This window comes from Sminthopsis crassicaudata, chromosome 4 (genome assembly GCF_048593235.1).
Source record: "Sminthopsis crassicaudata isolate SCR6 chromosome 4, ASM4859323v1, whole genome shotgun sequence".
NCBI classification, from domain to species: domain Eukaryota; kingdom Metazoa; phylum Chordata; class Mammalia; order Dasyuromorphia; family Dasyuridae; genus Sminthopsis; species Sminthopsis crassicaudata.
Genome location: NC_133620.1, coordinates 198,629,132 through 198,649,671, shown reverse-complemented (window position 1 = coordinate 198,649,671; position 20,540 = coordinate 198,629,132). Strand labels below are relative to the sequence as shown.

At 33.7% G+C, this 20,540-nt stretch overlaps 1 protein-coding gene across 1 annotated transcript in view; it reads left to right on the top strand.

Moving 5' to 3' along the window:
- CRYBG1 (crystallin beta-gamma domain containing 1) overlaps window positions 1–20,540 on the top strand; it is a 252,229-nt gene that overhangs the window by 84,845 nt on the left and 146,844 nt on the right. The window contains exon 2 of the mRNA XM_074310169.1: window positions 9,421–9,559. Within this exon, the coding sequence (XP_074166270.1) occupies window positions 9,421–9,559 (139 nt within the window). The remainder of the gene's footprint in view (window positions 1–9,420; window positions 9,560–20,540) is intronic.

The following is a 20,540-nucleotide window of genomic DNA, read 5'->3' as shown; positions in this document are numbered from 1 at the left end:
CAGATTTGAATTCAGGAAGATGAGTCTCCCTGAATTCAGGCTCAGCACATTCTCCCCCCTGCCACCTACAATAATTTAAAGTTGCAAAGCATATTATAAATACAATCATTTTATTCTTACAGCAACCCTGAGAGGGAGATGCTATTATTATTCCCAGTTTAAAGATGAGGAAACTGAGGCAGACAAAGATTCAGTGATTTATCCAGGAACTCCCAGTTAGTAAGTGTGTGGGACAGTGACCAAATTAAAATCAGAGGCTCTCAAAGTAAAAAGCAAAAAAGAATTTATTATGATCTTGCCAGAAAGGGCAACTTCCAACAGAAAGGAGTACAAAGCACGAACTGCAAACCACAAGATTATATAGACTCTAACTTAGAAGCCCCCATCTCCTATTGATCTTTTCTCCCATTGGCTAGGGGAGTTCAGGCTTATATCCTAACACTGAAATCTACCCCAGAGACAAATAATACTAGTCAGTAACATACTCTTTACTGTATTAGATACTTAAATACTACTAAAAACTATGGGGACAGGAGGGGAATGTAGATCTAAGATAAGCTAACACCTGTACCTTTTATTTATTTATTTATTTATTTATATTTTTTTTCTGAGGCTGGGGTTAAGTGACTTGCCCAGAGTCACACAGCTAGGAAGGGTTAAGTGTCTGAGACCAGATTTGGACTATGGTCCTCCTGAATTCAGGGCTGGTGCTCTATCCACTGAGCCACCTAGCTGCCTCCACACCTGTACCTTTTAGCTAAAGCTCAACTTGTTATTGCAAAGTCTCAAGTCATAATTAGGGGATAGATCAAGGCCACTTTCTTATGAGAACTCAGTTTATCCCATTCATAAGTATCTGAAGTTGGATTTGATCTTAGCTGCTCCTGTTTTCCAAATACAGCCCTTAAGTCACTTAGATTCTATTCTTCAATCATTCATTCTTCATCTTCAATTTCTATTAGTTCCTTCCCTGTTAAATATGCTTTGATCTCCTCTATCTTTAACCCTTAATTTGAACTTGCCTTCCCCTCTCATTATTTTATCAGATTTTTAGAAACATTTCTCTGCAAGAAGAGAGAAGTCTCCAAAAACTGAGTTTGTGAGCATCTGAAAACTGTAGTCCAGATAAATGGCTTTATTTCTCCCTGCTGTGGAAGACATGGATACTGTTTCAAGTTCTGGATAGAGAACCACTAAAGCATGGACAAACTTGTTGCCTTCTGTTTTGAGAAAACACGTTCAGTACAGGATTTGAAGAAAATTGAGCAAGGAAGAAGGAATGATGGATGGATTGGGGGAATAGCAAGTAGTTGTTGTTGCGGCTGATTTTGTTATCTATTATTTCCTCCTTCCTAATAGATTGTGACTAGAATAGGCTGAGGCTGGCTGACTATTCGATCTGCATGAATAAGAAAGGTAGTGATGGAACAAGATGTAGGCTTAAATATTTTTTCCAATTTCTACTAAGTTCAAAGAAGTACCCAAAAGAGGAATTATGTGCCAGATATCGAATAATCATAGTTGTTTCCACACTCCAGGACACCAGGTATGTTATTCCGGGTATTCCTTATGAACTAACATTAGATAACATTAATCTCTAATGTGCTCACTCAGTACCACCTACCATCCCCTATCCCTCAAGTCCTGACAGGGTGTACAGCTCTACCTTTTGGCTTCTGCTGTCAGATCTACTCAGCAATTCCCTTGGTATTGTTATAATCTTTACCAGCATATCCCTCCCTGGCTATCATTCATTTTGTGGCAGCAAGCAACAAACCTCAATTCTACCCCACTTGCAGAAGAGTGGAAGGGAGGGAGAAGAAAGAAACCAGGATTGCATTCTAACTGGGGGCTGCCATGTTCAATCAAAAAATTGAAGAAATGATGGAACAAAGGCAGAGTGCCACCAAGTGTGAAGGGCCATACCAGGTCCGAAGAATAAAGGACTGGCATCCATTTGGTGGCAATAATCCCTACAGAAGTCTCTTGGAACAAGAACTGAGGCTGGTGAAAATTGAAGGCTGAGACACATTTGCCCCCAGGATAAACAGGTTATCAAAGGGAAGGAACTCATAAAGGGAGCAATAGGAGAATATAAAGAGAAAGGACTAAAATAATTAAAGCTCTCAGAAGAAAAAAACCAAAAACAAACTTCTGCTAAAATATTTTCAGATAAATTAAGAGGGAAGTCATTAAAACAGAAAGCTGCCAAAACATCTAAATAATGTAAATATCTCTAAACAAATTATTGTGAGACAGAGGAAATCAAACCAACAATTGCTAAAACAGAGAATCTTATGGATTCTCACAAGAGCATAGAAAAACTTGAATTCACAATGTCAAGGCTTTCCAAAGAAATGAAAAAGAGAACAATTGATTGCCCTTGACTTCAGCATATTTTATTCTCAACTGGAAGAAGAGAAGCAAAAAATAATTAAGTTTAAAAGAATACATGATCCCCATACTCAACAAATTTCTATACATTATAACCAAAACTCATTGATCTTTCAGATAAGATGCATAAAAACAATTTAAGGATCATATGCATCCCAGAAGAACTTGACAAGTCAGAAATCTTGAACCTCATAAGGCAAGAAATAATTTAGACCAGAACTTCTGAAAGCAGAACATAAAGTATCAATGGAAAGAATTCTCCTGTTAACTTCATAAAAACAAAACAAAAACTTAACTTCAAGAAACATAGTGGTTAAATTTAATAATTCCAATGAAAATGAAAATGCAAACAACCAGGAGAAAGCACTTCAAACATAAAAGAAAGTAAATTTAAATAATACAAGATTATTCTATAGTCCCCAGAAACTTAAAGAAGAAAGTAAAATAATAATATTTAGGAAAGCAAAAAAGATTTAAGATGCAACCCAAAATGACATAAAAATCTGAGCCTACTCATCAACAAAAAAGATGAATTTCAATATAAGAGAAGCATTTGAAGAATTCTTACCAAAAAAGAAAAACAAAACAAAAATATGAGGAGATAATTTGATTTGCAAACAACCTAGACAACAGAAAAATATTTAAATGCAACTATCACAGAAAGCAGAAGTAAGGAAGTAAATTATCCCATCTCTAGAGACAATTAAAAGGAGGGGGGAAAGCATAGGTAAAGATACCTATGGGTAAACAAGTAACAGCAGAGAAATTAAGGGATTTCTTCCTAAAACTATATGAAAGTGAAACTTAAATAAGAAAAGTGCTAGTGGAGAAGGAACAAAATAGAAACAGATTAACTCAATCTCAAAACCCCTCCTACTCATGAATTAATGTATTTTTGTGGAACTGAACTGCAGAATGGGAGGATACATAAATGGGGAGAAGAAAGGTAGAAGCTGGAGAGGGATATCTGATGTGCTCCAATCAAGTCAATGGTAAACATTAGAGGGATAATAACTGTCTCTCCACAAGAAGAGGGGCTAGAGGAAGATGGGTGAGGTAACAAAGGGAGGAATTAAAGCAGGAAGAAGAAAGGGAGATCTTGGCTCAGTGGTGGGAAGAGATTCCACCGAAGAACACTCCCTTAGAGGGAGAGAAAAATTCTATAATGGAAACCTTATAAAGATGAAAATCTTATAATGGTTATCTTCAGGAATTTTTTCAAAGAAGATCATTTACCTAATAGAAACTTGTGTATCTTTGAACAATATTCTGTCTCACAAGAAGGAAAATTAGAACTCCTAAGGATTCCTACTACCCAGAAGGGTAGGAGGGTGTGAATTCAGAGAAAAAACATCATGTAAAATGAGAAAGAAAACAATCATAAAGAGAGCAGAGGGTAGAATTTGATTGTATAATCAGAAACATGGTAATTTCTAGCATGGGGCATTATTTCTGTCCTCACCACCTGCTTCAGGGATCCACAAGGTAATAACATAGAAATTGAATAAAAGAGGAAACTCAGACTTGGTACTTTAGAAAGTTTAATTCCATGAGGAACACAAAGAGACTAAAAAAAAAAAAAAAGAAATAAAAGAAAGATCATGAATCAAAAAAATGAAAGTTTAGAATAGACAGGGGAGAGAATCAACACATCTGAACTCTACAAATTTGTTCTTTTTCTAGTAAAAATTGATTTGCCTAAATTATCTGAGCTCAGCTCTGCCCTTCTCAAGTAAAGATTTGATTTTTAGTCATCAATTATACTATTTATATCCCTAAACAATTCAAATTAGTTACTAACTTCTTGGAAAATACTTTGTCCTTAATGAAAATATATCTTTTTTTCTAAAGATTTTAGTGTTTGCCAATCTCACAGTAGGGAAGAATAATTAATGGCATATGTTGCTAATCAGAGTAGTAACACCTATAATTAAATATAATTAATTGGTTAGCATAACTTCATTCCTTTTTTTTTTTCTTTCAAGATTTGTATTTTCCTGAGACAGAGTTATTTCTCCTCAATTTATTATGGTTTCAAAGCCAATCATAATACCCTGGTTTGGAACAATTTTGTTTTTGTAGAAGTGTATGGTAGTATACTCAATTTTAATTTAGATCCCCCAATAAAAAGTTCAGAAAAGTTCTCCCTGCCCCCAATCCCTTTTAAATCACCTAACAAGTAAGAAGTGGCACCTTCTTTTCATAGATGCCTCCTTCAAAAATATCTTATGAAGTACAGAAAGTGTTTGTTTTGACTTTTATGCTTTCCTAAATCATTCCATAAGAAGTTGAGCACTCTTCCCCTATTTAAAAAAAAACAAAACTTATTTTTTAGGAAAGTTTGTACATAATATAAATTTTATTGACATTTTATATTCTTAAAACTATAGAAGCTGAAATGACCACATTTCTATCTATTTTGTATTTCTCTAGCTTGTTAGCAATTTAGCTTTTGCATATTTAACAGAGATGATGAGAGGAACTTCTGATTTGCTGCAATATACTATGGATATTGTGCAGTGTATAGCACCCTTCTCAATCTTTCAGACACCAATGGTATTTGAGATAGTTGTCAGTTACTGGCACTCCAACAGGAGTTGTCTGTGTTATTTCAGCAATGCAAAACTCCTGATGATGATAAGCTTGAGAAACACTTTATAAATATTATATCATTTTATCTTCACAGAAATCGTAAGAGATATCCCCATATTACAGATGGGGAAACAGTTTACATGACTTACTCAGGGTCACCCAGCCAGTAAGAATCTGAGGCCAGATCTGAACTCTGGTTTCCCTGACTCTTAAGTCCAATGATTTGGCCTTAAATCAAAGGGGGATTGACTCAGAGATGACTGATGACTAAGAATGTGAATAGGGAATGTGAAAGAGGGGAAGATAGATTCTTGCTGAGGACCTTTTTTTTCTAGTTCCATGAGAGGAGCCCAATCCAATAATCAGGGGTTCTCACATTACGGCCCAAGGACCAGATGCGGCCCGCCAGATTATGGCAAATGGGCTGAAGGGCGGAGACAGAGTGTGAGTTTTTGTTTTTACTATAGTCTGGCCTTCCAGCAGTCTGAGGGACAGTGAACTGGCCCCTGTTTAAAAAGTTTGAGGACCACTGCAATAAATAGTGCTTTTGCTCATGTGATCCTCTCATCTCCCTTTAGCATCCCTTTATGTGCAGTCTCTTTTTTGTGGTGGCAAAGAACATGATTAGATTGTTCTTCAATCAAGTAGTAACTGGCCAAGTTATATGAATGTGATGGAATAGTATTGTATTGTAAGAAATGATGAATGGAATGGTTTTTGTAAAACCTAGAAAGACTTGTATGAACTATTACAAAGTGAAGTGAATAGAAAAAGGAGAACAATTTATATGTTAACAAAATATTATAAGAACAATCAACTCTGAAAGCCTTAGGAATTGTGATCAACACAATAATCAATTACAATTCTAAATGACATGATGAAACATAATATCCACTCCAGATAGAAAGCTATTGGACTTATGTAATGTTCTCTCTAAAATGTAATGTTTTCTGTTGAGGTTTTCTTGGGGTCTCTGGAGGCAGCCTTTGTTTCAGTTCAGAAATCACCACAAGTACAGCCAGGTATTAAAAGTCCTTTTCCTTTATTGTCTCTTTCAAAGTCCTATCTCCTTCACTTGGGGCTGAGCTAGTTTTCTGGAGGCCTTTTGGAATCTTGGTTTTAGTGGAGAAGTGAAGGAGGAGAACCTGCCACCAATGTGGTGTGAGATGGGATGAATCTGAGTCCAAGAGTTTGTGCTCCAGCCTTCAGCCTCCAGCCTTCTGTCCACTTGTCTCTGAATCTCTGAATCTCCCTGGCTGAGGCTTCTAGTTTATATGCTACATATTGAATATACACCAATCATTGTATCACTAGGAAACCATTATTTGTTATAGGGTTAAATCAATGCTAAACTAGATTTAACCATTGTCTCCTCAATTCCACTTAGTACCTTGTTTCAAGTTCTGGCCCATAATATCTCCTTGTAGGATTAAATCAATCATACTGAACCATGATAAATTAGATAACTATTGTCTATCAATTCCACTGACTCAGTACCTTGTAAGAATCTTTTGTTTCAAGTTCAGAGTTCTGGCCCATAATATCTCATTGTAGAACATAGGTGGTCATGACCTCCCTGATTTCTCAAGGAGGTGAGAACCCCCAAAAAGGAGGTGATCACACCTTCCCTGATTGCTCAAAAAAAGGGCTAAAAAAAGGAGGTTATCACAACTTCTCTGATGTCTCAGGAAGAGAATTATCCACTGAGAAAGGAATAACAAAAATCCCTATTACAAACAACATTGTGAGGGTACTTTATGTTTTTCATGGTTGTTCCCTCTACTTCATGGCACAAGAGGAAATTCCAATTATAGTTTTTTGGCAAATAACAACAATTACATAGTATTTTATTAATTGCAATGCCCTTATTTTCTTTCATTTAGTCACCATTACAAATTGTACAGTGGATAGAATGCTATGCCTGGAGTCAGCAAGTACTGAATTCAAATCCAGTATCTAGCCTCAGACACTTATTAGCTTTGTGATTATCCTCTATTTCTCTGTTTCTTCCTCTAAAGTAGGGATAATAATTGTACCTACTTCCCAAATAGTTGTGAGGACCAACTAAGTCTAAATACTTAGAAAGCATTTAGCAGCTTTTATTTAGCTATTTATGCTAGCTAATATTATTGCCATCTGTGACTTCATGAATCAGGCACTATTATCTTGGCTTTATAATCGAGGAAACTGAGACTACAGGAATTTAAATAATTCACTTGGGTTCAGGAAGCTGATATATTTGATAAGGTATTTGTACCCAAGTGTTCTAACTCCAGGTCCAAAATTCTTTCTACCATGCTGCCATCTTGGTTCCCATTAGTTAAATAGGCAGGTCATTTAAATTCTCTGGATCTCTGTTTTATCACCTGTAAAATGTGACTTGTTTGGATATCTTCTAAAGTCCCAGATAAATTTTGTTACTTTTTTCCCTAACAGCATTAAGTAATTTTTTAGTGGTTTGATTATGTCACTGAAAAAATAAATTGATTTAGGTAGAATTGTTATTTTTGTCACATTGAGCCATTTTGCTTTTGAGCAAATAATATTTATCCAAATATTTTGCTCTGTATTTATGTAGAGTGTTTTGCATTGTGTTCATATAATTCCTGTGGTATCTTAGCAAATACTTCCAATTCTTTTATATTTTTACAGTAATTTTAACTATTTAAAAATCCTGATCATATTTGTTATTCTATAAGATTGCTTGTGATTTATGTGGGTTTTTTTATATCTTGCAACTTTGCTGAAATTAACTATTTTAATTATTTTTTTTAAATGACTAGGATTCTTTAAGTAAATCATATCATAGGCAATTAGGGGGTAAGTACAGAATGTAGTTAGTAAGACCTTGGCTTGTATTTGCTTCAGAAACTTACTTGATGCTTGATCTTGGGTAAGTCATTTCAACTATGTGTGTCTGACTTTTCTCATCTGTAAAACAGAAATGACAATAGCACCTACTTGGTTTTTGTGAGAATCAAATAAGTTAACATCTATAAAGTGCTTTGTAATCCTTAAAGTGCTACATAAATGCTAGCCATTATTATTTTTTATTATAACTTTTTATTGACAGAATATTGCCTGGGGAATTTTTTACATTATCCCTTGCACTCACTTTTGCTCCTACTTTTCCCTTCTCTCTCTCCACCCTCTCCCCTAGATGGCAAGCAATCTTATACATGCTAATTATGTTATAGCTGGGGCAGCAAGTTGCTGCGCAGTGGATAGAGCACCAGCCCTGAATTGGAGGACCAGAGTTCAAATCTGATCTCAGACACTTAACACTTCCTAGCTGTGTGATCCTGGGCAAGTCACTTAACCCCTAGATATAATATATGTGTACAGAGCCAAACAGTTCTCTTGTTGCACAAGGAGAATTGGATTTAGAAGGTAAAAATAACCTGGGAAGAAAAACAAAAATGCAAACAGTTTACACTCATTTCCTAGTGTTCCTTTTCTGGGTGTTGCTGATTCTGTCCATCATTGATCAACTGGAACTGAATTAGATCTTCTTTTTGTCGAAGATATCCACTGCCATCAGAATACATCCTCATACAGTATTGTTGTTGAAGTGTATATTGATCCTCTGGTTCTGCTCATTTTACTTATGCTAGCCATTATTAATATATCAACTGCAAAACTGCTAATTTTATTTCCTTATAAGCTTTTGCTTATTCCTTCAATTGATTTTTTTTTTCTTATCACTGTAGTTAATATCAACTAGTAATGGTGTTACTGGATGTCCTTGCTTTCCCCTTAATGTAAATAGAAATGCCTCTGGTTTTTCTTCATTACATAAAATGCTGATTTTAGATAGATTTTTTATTGTTCAGTCATTTCAGTTTTGGCTGATTCTTCATGACTTTTCCTCTATGGGGTTTTATTGGCAAAGAAACTAGAGTTTTCTTTTCTAGCTCATTTTACAGATGAAGAAAGTGATTTAAACTAAGGCCAAATTTGAACTCATCTTCTTGACTCCAGGCCTGATACTCTAACTACACTGCCACCTACCTGCCCATTAGATAGATACTGCTTGAAAGATAAAGGAAAGATCCATTTTTTCCAGTGCTTTCTAGTATTTTTACCCATCCCATTTTACTCATAAGGATTGGATGTTCTTTCTTGTCAAAATTTTTTTCTGCATTTATTGATATAATCATATAATTTTTGTTCTTTTTTTGTTAATATGGAAGATTGTAGTTTTCTAATATTGAACCTGCCTTGCATTTCTGATCATAGCATTTAATCTTTGTTGTGGTAGTCTCCTTGCTAAAATTTTATTTAAAAAAATTTTTTTTGTCAGTATTCCTTAGGAATATTGGTCTACAATTTCCCTTCTCTGTTTTGACTCTCCTTAGCACAGGCTGCAAAATTATGGTCGACTCATAGAAGGATTCACATCTTAATAATGATTCAATTTTTAAATCCCTATAGCGTTTTGGAGCCACCTGTTGAAGATCATGAAGCTTCTCAAGAAACCTCAGAATATACAAGACATTCCAGAGAACTCCAGCCCTATGAGATCTCCCCTGAAACACAAACCCCTTTGCTCACAGAGCATATCCTCAAAAAGGTAAAATTTGAGCTAAGGCAATGACCATTTTGTATAGTCTTTATTTTTATTAGGCGCTTAATTTAACAGAAATTTTAAAACACTTAAATATTAGGCTATATAATTCATTTCAGATATTCTCTCACCTTTTTCATCATAATATGCATTTTAATATTCCCACATTCCTTCAGTATATATTTTCTTATGTTCTTTTAAATTTTTACTTGATGACATTATTTTATGAAAAACATCTCTATATACTAACATTTGTACTTTAAAAAATATACCAATCTTGCTTAGCTCTTCTCTGATTATATGGGCAGCTAAGTAGCACAGTTGATAGAATACTGGGCATAGAATCAGAAGGACTTATCTTCATGCATTCAAATCTGACCCCAGATACTTATTAACTGTGTGACCCTGGTCACTTAATAACCTTATTTGTCTCAATTCCTCATAAATAAAATGAGCTGGAGAAGAAAATAGAAAACCACTTCAGTGCTTTTGCCAAGAACACCTCAAATGAGATCAAGAAGTGTTGGAAATGATGAAAAATGATTTAAACAGATCTCTTATTATAAATTATTTTTGTCATTACCTGTCTGAGTATTAGTGCTACAATGATCATCTTTCTAGAAATGCCCTTTCTTTTCTTTTCTAACTTACTTCTGCACAGTATGTCCCCCGGAGTGTTGTTATTTGGTTAAAATGTATATTCAGATTTGCAATTCTTTACATGTTGTTGGATTACTCTTCAGAAAGTAAAACAGATATCCATGTCACAAGCAGTGTATGAGCAAAAATGGTGCCTCATAACCCCATAATCACAACTTTGTTTTAATTTGCCTTTTTAAAAAAATTTCTTTTTTGTTATGAATCTAATTATCAATAAACATTAACATTTCATCATACAAAGAAAACCAAAAGAGGATTTATGTGGAATTGTAAATAACTGCTACACATATTTTTTTAAAAAGAAAATTAATAAATACAGGTTAAGAAATAAAATGCTGCCTTTGGAATTTCAAAGGTGCCTAGGCACTCACTTTTGCAAGAATGTAAGATTTATTTTACATTAAAAAAAAGAAAATGAATAAATAAACGAAGAGTACTTTATTGAATGTTTCCTGTATGCTAAGCTCTGTATTGAGCTCTGGGGAATTCAAATAGAAAAATTGATACAATCCCACCCCTTAAGGTGACAACACAGAAAACAAACTCCTGTAGGGCCCACAGAAAGGACCTAGAATTCCAAAGTGTTAGATTGAGAGGCAGATCCAAGGTGTAAGAATTTTTCAATTATATCAATCCAATCTGGTCAACATTTATTAAATGCCTACTATGTACCAGGCACAGTACTGGGGTTAATAAAAAGAAAGATAGTCTCTAACCTCAAGTAACTTACAATCTAATGGGAGCAAGCATAAAGTGGGACAAGCAAGGGGGTACTGGAGTGGGGGCCTCTTGAACTATGTGAACAAGCATAACAGAAGGGAAAATGCTACAGAAGCTGAGTGGAATGAACTGCTATGTTCTTCCCTCTATGAAGGAAGGCATTTGGAAGAATTTGATACACTACTTCAGTGCTCCAGTAAGAGAGGGATGAGGGAAATGAAGTTAGTCAAAACTTGAGTGATCTGCATAGATCCTCTTCCAGAAGGAAGGACAAACAACAACAGCAGCTGCAATGTGATAGGATTGGAGGGGATAAACTTAACCTGGGAAGGGATTTTATTCCAGTAGATGAAATCAGGCTGAGCAACAGGTGCAGAGTAGTCAGACAGATAATGTGACAGGTGTGAAAGGCATCAAGAAAGGGCAGATTGTTGTTATTTGTCTTTATTCTCAAAGAGGACCTTGACATCAGGGAGGTGATGTTATGACATACAAGTGAGTTGGATTTAATGAGTGAAGGAGGGATGTGCAAAGTTGCGTGCCTCACTTTCCCCTCCAGAGCCATCTGAGTCCTGAAAGACATTAGAAGAAAACAAGGCTTAGTGGTATATTAAATTTATTTGTATTAATAACAAAATTGTCTTTCTTTTTTTGTTATCTTTTCAGCATTGACTTATTTTTTCTGTTTATTAAAATGTTTTAGTGATACTTTTTTTCTTTCCTTTTAAAAAATCTCCTTATTACTACCTATTAACTTACCTATCCCTCTATAGAAATCTTGCCTTCTAACAAATAAGCACAATCACAAAAAACAAATCTTCCCCATTGGTGGAGTCTGAAAATGGATGTTCCATTGTGTACTTCTGGTCTAGATGCCAAGAGACAGGAAGCATCAGTCCAGAAAGCCACAATTGGTCACAGCATTAGTCAGAGTTCTTTCAAAAGTTATTTCCTCTTATATTTTGTAGTCATTGTGTATTAATTTGCCTTTTTACATAACTGATAAAATTGTACATTTGACATATTAAGATGCAAAGAAAAACAAAAACTATGTAATCTACCCATCCCAACCACCTTTACCATAACAAACAAACAAACAAACAAACAAACAAAAACCCCACCACCAAAAAACATTTTAGAACAGTGGTAGGCAACAAAAGTGGCAATTTATATCAAAGTGCTGCAGGATAATAAGTAATATTTCTAAGTGGATCATTTTCTCATCTTTTTTGCCGTAAGGTACTCTTTCTCTTTAAGTCATATATACCATCTGCCTGAATTTCCTTTTACATGCATATTTTCATTAAGTTTACATTAAAAGGGAAGCAATATACAGGAGGTAACATGATATGCATAGTTAGTATTCACTTACCAATTACCTGTGAAAACATATACAATGCTTTCTATTCTCTTGAATGTTGTAGTTACTATCATTTGTAATATTGTATAGTAGCATAGATAAGATGCATGGAAATTATGTTGCCTAAGAAAATAAAATCTCGCCTTAATTGGGGGTTCACATTAAGAAGCAGTAATTAGTTTTAGTTGCATTATTTTCATTATGCAAAAAATATTACTTTCAGCACAGTATGGTAATGTAGGAAAATGTGGAGGTTTATTTGTCAGCAGACTAGAAAAGGAATCCTTTGTTTTAGGTTAGTGTGACAACTGGTTTTGCTGGTCGAAACTGGGTAGAGCTAAGAATAATTTCTTTGTTACAACTTATTTTAAGATCCAGTGGTCTAGAGAAGAAACTTTGCTATAAAAATAAATATCGAATTTCATTGTGTCTGGATTTAGCAGCATACTAAAGGATTAACTGATTTGGGGAGGCTGAATGATAAATGACTTGTGTACCTTTTTTCCTTAAAAACTTTCCTAAGAAAATTACAGCAAAAGCTTTAGAATAGTTAGAATAATATCAATCAGGATAATATAATATTTTGAAAGATATGGACCTCAGTTTCTTCATCTGTAAAATAAATTGATCTGACGCAATGTTGAAGGCCTTTCTAGCTTGAGGCATATCATCCTATGATCCTATCTAGTGAACCTTTTATATGAGATCAACCAAATACTAGAAGTTAACTCATGCCTTTAACTTTCTCTGTAAAGTCACTAAATTAAACCTATGGGATACATTCCAGGGCATTCCAGAAAGTATTTAACAGCCAGCTCTTCCCTTCTCCAAAAAATGTAGATACCACATTTTTTAAGGTTAATCTACATCGTTAATATTTTTTCTATAATTTTTAAAATCTAGATGATGAACAAAACAATAAATCAAGGCCTGATTTGTAGAATTTTCCAGTTTACAAAGTGTAAGTCCTTATGCTAAAAACTGAACAGTTCAAAAAACTAACTACATATATAGCACATTCCCAGATATGCTGAAATCAAGTGTTAAGTTAGGAATTTTCAGAATTAAGTAATTAAAATAATTTAATTTCATCATAAGCACTTTTGAGTCATGATCATATTTCATTCCCTTCTACAAAAAAGAAAAAAAAAATTGCAACTGGAAACAAAACCTGATAGACCAGTCAGTCATTGCTCCAGGCTAAAGATCAAATTGTGTTTTTTCCTCTTTTAAAAAAATTAATTCCACAATGCTCAAAATTTTTTACTCAATTTGGGGATAAAAGTGAGGTATTAAGAACAGAACTTAAATATTAAAATGAATATCTCTAATGGTTAGGGAAGTCCAACAAGCTTTATTCAGTCTTAGATTTAAGAATTTCAGTACATTTAAACTAGCTTATTTGATTTTTTAGTTCCCAAAATGACAAAAATCTGGTTATATTAATTATTTGTATCCTTCTTTCTATGCTTATTTATTTATTTTCAATTTACTTTGTACATGAAGTAGGCTGTGGGAAATTCTTTAATCTATCAATATGTATTGAACCCTTCAATTACAGTGAGAAAAACATCCACTTCACCTGCCTGTATAAATTGAAATGTAGGTTTATAATTACAAGCATAATATTGACTCCCAAACACATATTTAAATCTACTAAGGAAAAAAATGTGCCTGTAACCACAAATCACAACAGAAGATTACTAGAATTTAATTCTTAAAGGAGCAAAAATACCTAACCTTACATTTATTTTTAGAGTAGTATTCCTTTTTTTTTTGAATCTTTGTATTTAATTATAGCACAACTTTAATAAGAAATTATTTATTTAAGATATTTAGGACTTAGTTCAAAATATTTTTTCTTTTCCTAGAAAGATCTATGGGAAATATATGCAAAAGTAATAGCATGAAATGAATCATATTCAGACTGAGTATAACATATTATAAAGAGGGTTTGCATTAATTTCTCTTCCTTGTATAAGAAGGGGTGATAACAATATTGATTATATAAGTTTTATTATGGTTCACCCAAGAAATAACATTATTGTTGTTGGTTAATATATTTTTAAAAAGAGAATTTGTCCAAAGTACTATTATGCAAATGCTTTCAGCACTTGAAGAAATACCCTAATTTCAAAGAAATATTTCTTTTCAGAAAACTAGAAAATGGATCCTAAACATTATACTTTAGTTAGAATTTTTTTTCCCAAAGAGCGCTGCTAACAGTAACTACAGGTAGGGAAATGAACTTTTTGTTATTTTTTTTATAACCCTTGCCAATGTGAATCAGTTATGTTTTGTCAAGAGAAAAAAGATATTATGTGACTTTCTACATTATAGCAAGAAGTTATTGTATTTTCGGACACTCTAGAATGCAGTTTACCTTAGCAAATGAAGTAGATTGTTGAGCTATTATTGGGACAACTTAAGCAAAACATAATTTTTCTTGTGAATTTTTTTCCCTTTGTTTAAGGTAACTCTACACTGATGTTATATTGCTGATCTGGAAGGAATGATAATACTTAAATAGAAGAATATATAATTTATATTGTACATAAAATTCACCTTCATTAACATAAGAAATGACATGTCAAATGTGTATATAGTTTTTATTTCAGAAAGTTATGTTTTAAGTCCTGAGTGTCACTGACACTATATCAGAATGATCTTCAATGAGTCACTAATCTCCTAAATCACCCATAAGAAACTGGTTTCTTCTTTCATCTTGAATATCTTCAATGATTGCTAAAACACAATTTCTTTTGACAGCTTTTATATTGCCCAATTCATTTTTAATCATCAAGGTGGAGCTTTTCCAGTTCCCAGCTAGTGTAAATTTTTTAACAAGAATAATTCAATTCAACATGTTTTATTAAGCACACACTGTGGGCCTAGATTGGTAATCCTACTTGTGATTTAAAAGAAAATATATAGACATTTTTCTCAAGGTGTTTAAAATCTCATTATGAAATAAGACCTAGATTACAGGATAACATGAGTCAATACATCAAAATGTGTGAAGCAGTCAATGGTTTCTTACACATTTTGATTTTTTGTTCTATTAGTCTCCACTTGATTTTTTGCAGAATAAAAATAGATACATCTTTTAATTTTTACCATGTTTGTTTAAATTTTGGATTTTCTTTTTTTCTTTTTCCCCCCTGAGGCTGGGGTTAAGTGACTTGCCCAGGGTCACACAGCTAGGAAGTGTTAAGTGTCTGAGACCAAACTTGAACTCTGGTCCTCCTGAATTCAGGGCTGGTGCTCTATCCATTGCGCCACCTAGCTGCCCCTAAATTTTGGATTTTCTATGATAAATTCCAGACTTTCCTTTTATATCAATTATTTATCTAACTACATAGCTTGGTCATTCTATTAACTATTTGCATAAAAATTTTTAGTGTTTCCTATTTTAATATACCTAGAGAGCAATTATATGGTGAAGTAGAATGCTAGGCTTGGAATCAGGAAGACTTGAGTTCAAAAATAGCTTTAGACACTTATTAGCAGTATAATTCTGGGCAAGTAGCTAAATTTCTGTTTGTCTCTGTTTCTTCAACTGTAAAATGAAGATCATAACAACATTTCCCTCCCAGAGTTGTCCTGAAGCTCAAAGATAGTAATATTTATAAAGCACTTAGCATAGTGCCTGGCACAAAGTTGTTGTTTAGTCATTTCACTCATGTATGATTCTTTGTGACCCTGTTTGAAGTTTTCTTGGAAAAGATACAGGAATGGTTTGCATTTCCTTCTCTAACTCATTTGCCAGATGAGGAAACTGAGGCAAACAAAATTAAGTGATTTGTCCAGGATCCCACTACTAGATGTGTTTGAGACCAGATTTGAACTCAAGAAATTATCTTCCTCACTTGAAACCTGGCACTCCATCCATTCCACCACCTACCTGCCCATGACATATAATAGGTACATAATAAATACTTATTTCCCTTCATTGATGCAACAATGCAATAATCATTCATATGATTCTGGGAAAAAAAACCCAAAAAACTATTATGCTATAATCTGAGATAGTGAAGATAGTGTATCCCCAAAAGAAATAAAGTGTCCCATTCCTTCCTTGTCCTACACTTAATCCCAGTTAGAGAGGATTTTCTTTTCCTTGAATTTGAGGGTTTGGGGAGTTTTGTGAATAGCAGAATATTTGTGAATAGCATCCTGGGTCCCAAATTGCTTCCCATTCCTCAAAGGTCTTAGCACTGGGGGGAGAGGTCTTCTCAGAGGACTATTGAGGTAAAACAGGAACTAAGTTACTTCTTTATGTAGATATCCTTAGTCCCAGTTTCCTCACCTCACCATAATCCCATCCCTATAGTATGGCACAATGGAAAAAAAAATGAATTGCAATGCTTTGGTTCAAATCTCAGCTTCATTACTTACTTCCTATGAGATGTTAGAAAAGTCACTTCATCTTGGTGTGCCTCAGTTTCCTCATTTGAAAAATGAAAAGGTAAGACTGAAGATGATTTTAAAGATGTTTTATACTTCTAAATCTTTATTCCTTTTGTTCTCCAATAAGTTCAACTTTCTGGAGACATTCCAATAGAGTTCTTGATAAGAAGAGTAGAGCAATTGAGAGCCAAATTGTTCCTTTATACCTCATTATTACAACATGACTAGCTCATATCCTTTTCTAAATTCTCCCCTTCTTTTTTAAGATATAAGATGTTAATGTTTAAAAAAAACAAAGGACAGGTAGGTTACAGAGTATATAGAACACTGGCCCTGAAGTCAGGAGGACTTGAGTTCAAAGTCTGTCTCAGACATTTAATAGCTGTGTGATCCTAGGCAAGTTACTTAATCATGATTGCGTCCAGAAAGATGACAATAACAAAAAACTCAGAGTCCACCATGAATCTATAAAATAATTATTGAAGTACTTAGATAATTTATTAAGGAAATACTGATACAAGTTCAAATTCACAAATTTAAATCATATAGCTGATAGTTATATATTCCTAAATTCTATTGTTTTAGTAAGTAATATTGCTTAAGATTATGTTCATTTTTTTTTTCTTGGTGATCAGGATAAGTTATATTTGATGGAAGCCTAGGAATAGTTGAAGCAGAAATAAAGATAGTTATTAAAATTAATGCTACAAACAAGAAAATGATATTCACACACATGTATTGTACCTAGACTATATTGTAACACATGTAAAATGTATGGGATTGCCTGTCATCGGGGGGAGGGAATAGAGGGAGGGGGGGTAATTTGGAAAAATGAATACAAGGGATAATATTATAAATATATATATATACATATATATATATACAATAAAAAAATTTAAAAAAAAAGACATTAGAGGAAAAAAAATTAATGCTACAAGATGAAAATAGATAAAAAATTCCAGAAAACACAAAATTATTTTCTTTAGTTCTTTCACACTATTAACTGCTTCAAGGAATTTCTCAGATTTTGGAGGATTTGTTTCATTGAAGCATTTCTTTCTTGTAAAGTTTTTATTTTGTTCTTATTTTCGAATTTTGTTAACCTATGTTATCATATTGGATGGTAATTTTATTCATTTTTCCCTAGTTTGCATTGTATATATCATTTGTATCTCTTGTTCTTTAAATTGTAAATTAAAAATTGGTATCCCACAGATGCCTGGTTAGTACTTTTGTACAATGGGGTCTTTATTAATTAATGAGGTCACCCAGGAACTCACATCTAATCATTTAAGGTCTCTTATTATTTCTCTTCTCTCCTTTTATTTCTTTCTCTCTCTCCTCTTCCTTCCCCTTTTTCTATCTCTCTGTCTTTGTCTTTCTCCCATTCCCCATCCCAACAAACCTATTAAATAGAGAGATTTTTAAATTCAGCTAGCATTTCTTGGTTATCTCTTATGTTCTAAGCAATAATAATCATGATAATATTAGCTTTATTGCTTTACATATTTTATCCTATTTCATCCTTACAACAAACCTATGAGGTAAGTTCTGTTATAATTCTTATTTTACAGATGAAAAAATTGAGGCTGAGAGAAGGTCACACAGCTAGTAAGTGTCTGAACTGAACTAGAATTTGAACTCAAATCTTTCGGATTCAAAGTCCAATTATTTTAAGTTTAAATAACATAATAAATAAATAGTCTCTCTTCTCATCGTTTTTACGATTTGATAGCAGGATAGGATATGGTACATAATAATATAAAAGTGTATTCTAACCTATCTTTCTAACTTCATTTTCTCTTACTCCTTTTCAATATTAGTTATTTCATACTGGATTATTAATTCTTCATCACATTTGACATTCTGTTTCCTTTCTCTGCCTTCATGTCTAAAAGACACTTCTTCCTCACTTCAAGCATTTTAGAATTTTTTAAGATTTAGCTTTTCTTGAAAGACTTCCATAAATCCTCTAATTTTTCAATATTTCTTCCCTTTCAAATTGCCTTATATTTATTTACCTATGCATATTTTGTGGAAGAAAATGTTGCGTTCTGCTTAGCACTATAAGCCTAAGTCTTCAAGAATCATTTTAAAAACAAAAACTAATTTATCATTGTAATCCCAATTTTATTCAGTTTAGAGAGAGAACATATCCAAATTACCTGAGTCCCATCATGCCATGGACATCTCTCTGCAACAAATTATTTTGAACTCATAATTTATAAGATTTTAATCAAAGGTGGCTCAATAGATAGAGTGCTAGACCTAGATTAATCTTCCTAAATTCACATTTGGCCTCAACTTTGTGAATTTGGGCAAGTCATACAACAGGATTAAGTGGCTCCATCTGGATTTTCTTAGCACACATATGGGGGGGGGTCACAAAGAGTTGGACTCAACTGAAAAATGACTAAACAAAGACTGTTTCACAGCATACAGCTCAGAGTAGGGTAAAAGTTTAGTTAATAGTTAATTTCTCCAAACAGAATGATAATCACTTAACTTTCAGCTTACCCTTGGAAAACCATTTTCCCCAAACCATTCAATTCCTCTTTGACTACCCCCTTCAAGAATCCTCCTTTCCACCTGGCCATTACCATCCTGACTTCCACCAACTGAAATAATAAAAAAGATTTCTTCCTTCTTTTAAGAGGATAATTATCTTAAATCTGGTCAATCTGAGGGTGGTAGGAAAAAAGACTTGTTTCAGTGTCTTCACCACACTAATTACTTCAGAATGGAGGCCATTTCTGGGCTGAACAGAGAGAAAGGATGAGGCATTATTTCATAGATTAAAAATTAAGGACTGAAAAGATTTCAATTTCAGATTAGTCCAAAGATTTCAAACTAGCATATTTTAAAACGCTTTCTTAATATTCCTCTGTAGAGGGCAAGATTAGTTTGTTTCTACAATGTTGTAGATCAGAGTTGTTTTCTTTTTATACCTATAAGAATCTCCTTTATTTATTAATATTTAAACAACATTTGTTGAATTTAATAAGAGGGGCAAGCAGAGTATTAACAGAAGTCTGAAAAGGGAAAGTTATCACTGCTAAGGTGGATCAGGAAAAGCTTCTAGAAGGAGAGAAAATGAAAAAAAATTATCATGTGAATTTAAAGTTAGGAGGCATCTTCAGGAATCAGGAATGTGAGAAGCAGAGGCAAGGGCAGGAAAGTAGAATGGATAAAGCACAGGTCTGAAGTTGGGTAGCCTCATCTTTCTGAATTCACATCCGGCTTCAGACACTTAATGTGATTCTGCACAAGTCACTTAACTATTGTTTTCCTCAATGTGTAAAATGAACTGGAGAAGAAAATGGCAAACCACTCCCCAAGAAAAAGCCCCAAAAAGAATCACAAAGAGTTGGACAGAACTGAAAAAAAAAATAACTGAACAACCACAAAAGAAATCATCAAAAACATTAACTGGCTCCAACTTTCTGGTGACAAACCTCTGAACAATTAGCTAGGCTGTTCCTTGAGTGATAGACAGAATCCATTAGTAAAGATCTTTAGTATAGTCTAATATTAAGTGGAAGAGGGATTAGATTTATTCTGTTTAGAACTAAGATGAGCATGGGGTATAGAGACAGAGATAGTAGTATAGAGTAGAAATAGAGTAGTGGGTAGAAATTACAGATAGTTGAATTTAGACTTGATGTCAGTCAAAATTCCCTATTAGAGCTGTCTAAAAATGGATTGGGCACCTTTGAGGGAAGTAGTGAGCTCCTTCTCCATTGCAGGTCTTTAGAGGCTGAAAGACCACTTATCTGGAAAGATAGAGAAGAGATTCTGGTTCCCTAGGCTGACTCTAAGACCCTTCTGAGATTCTAT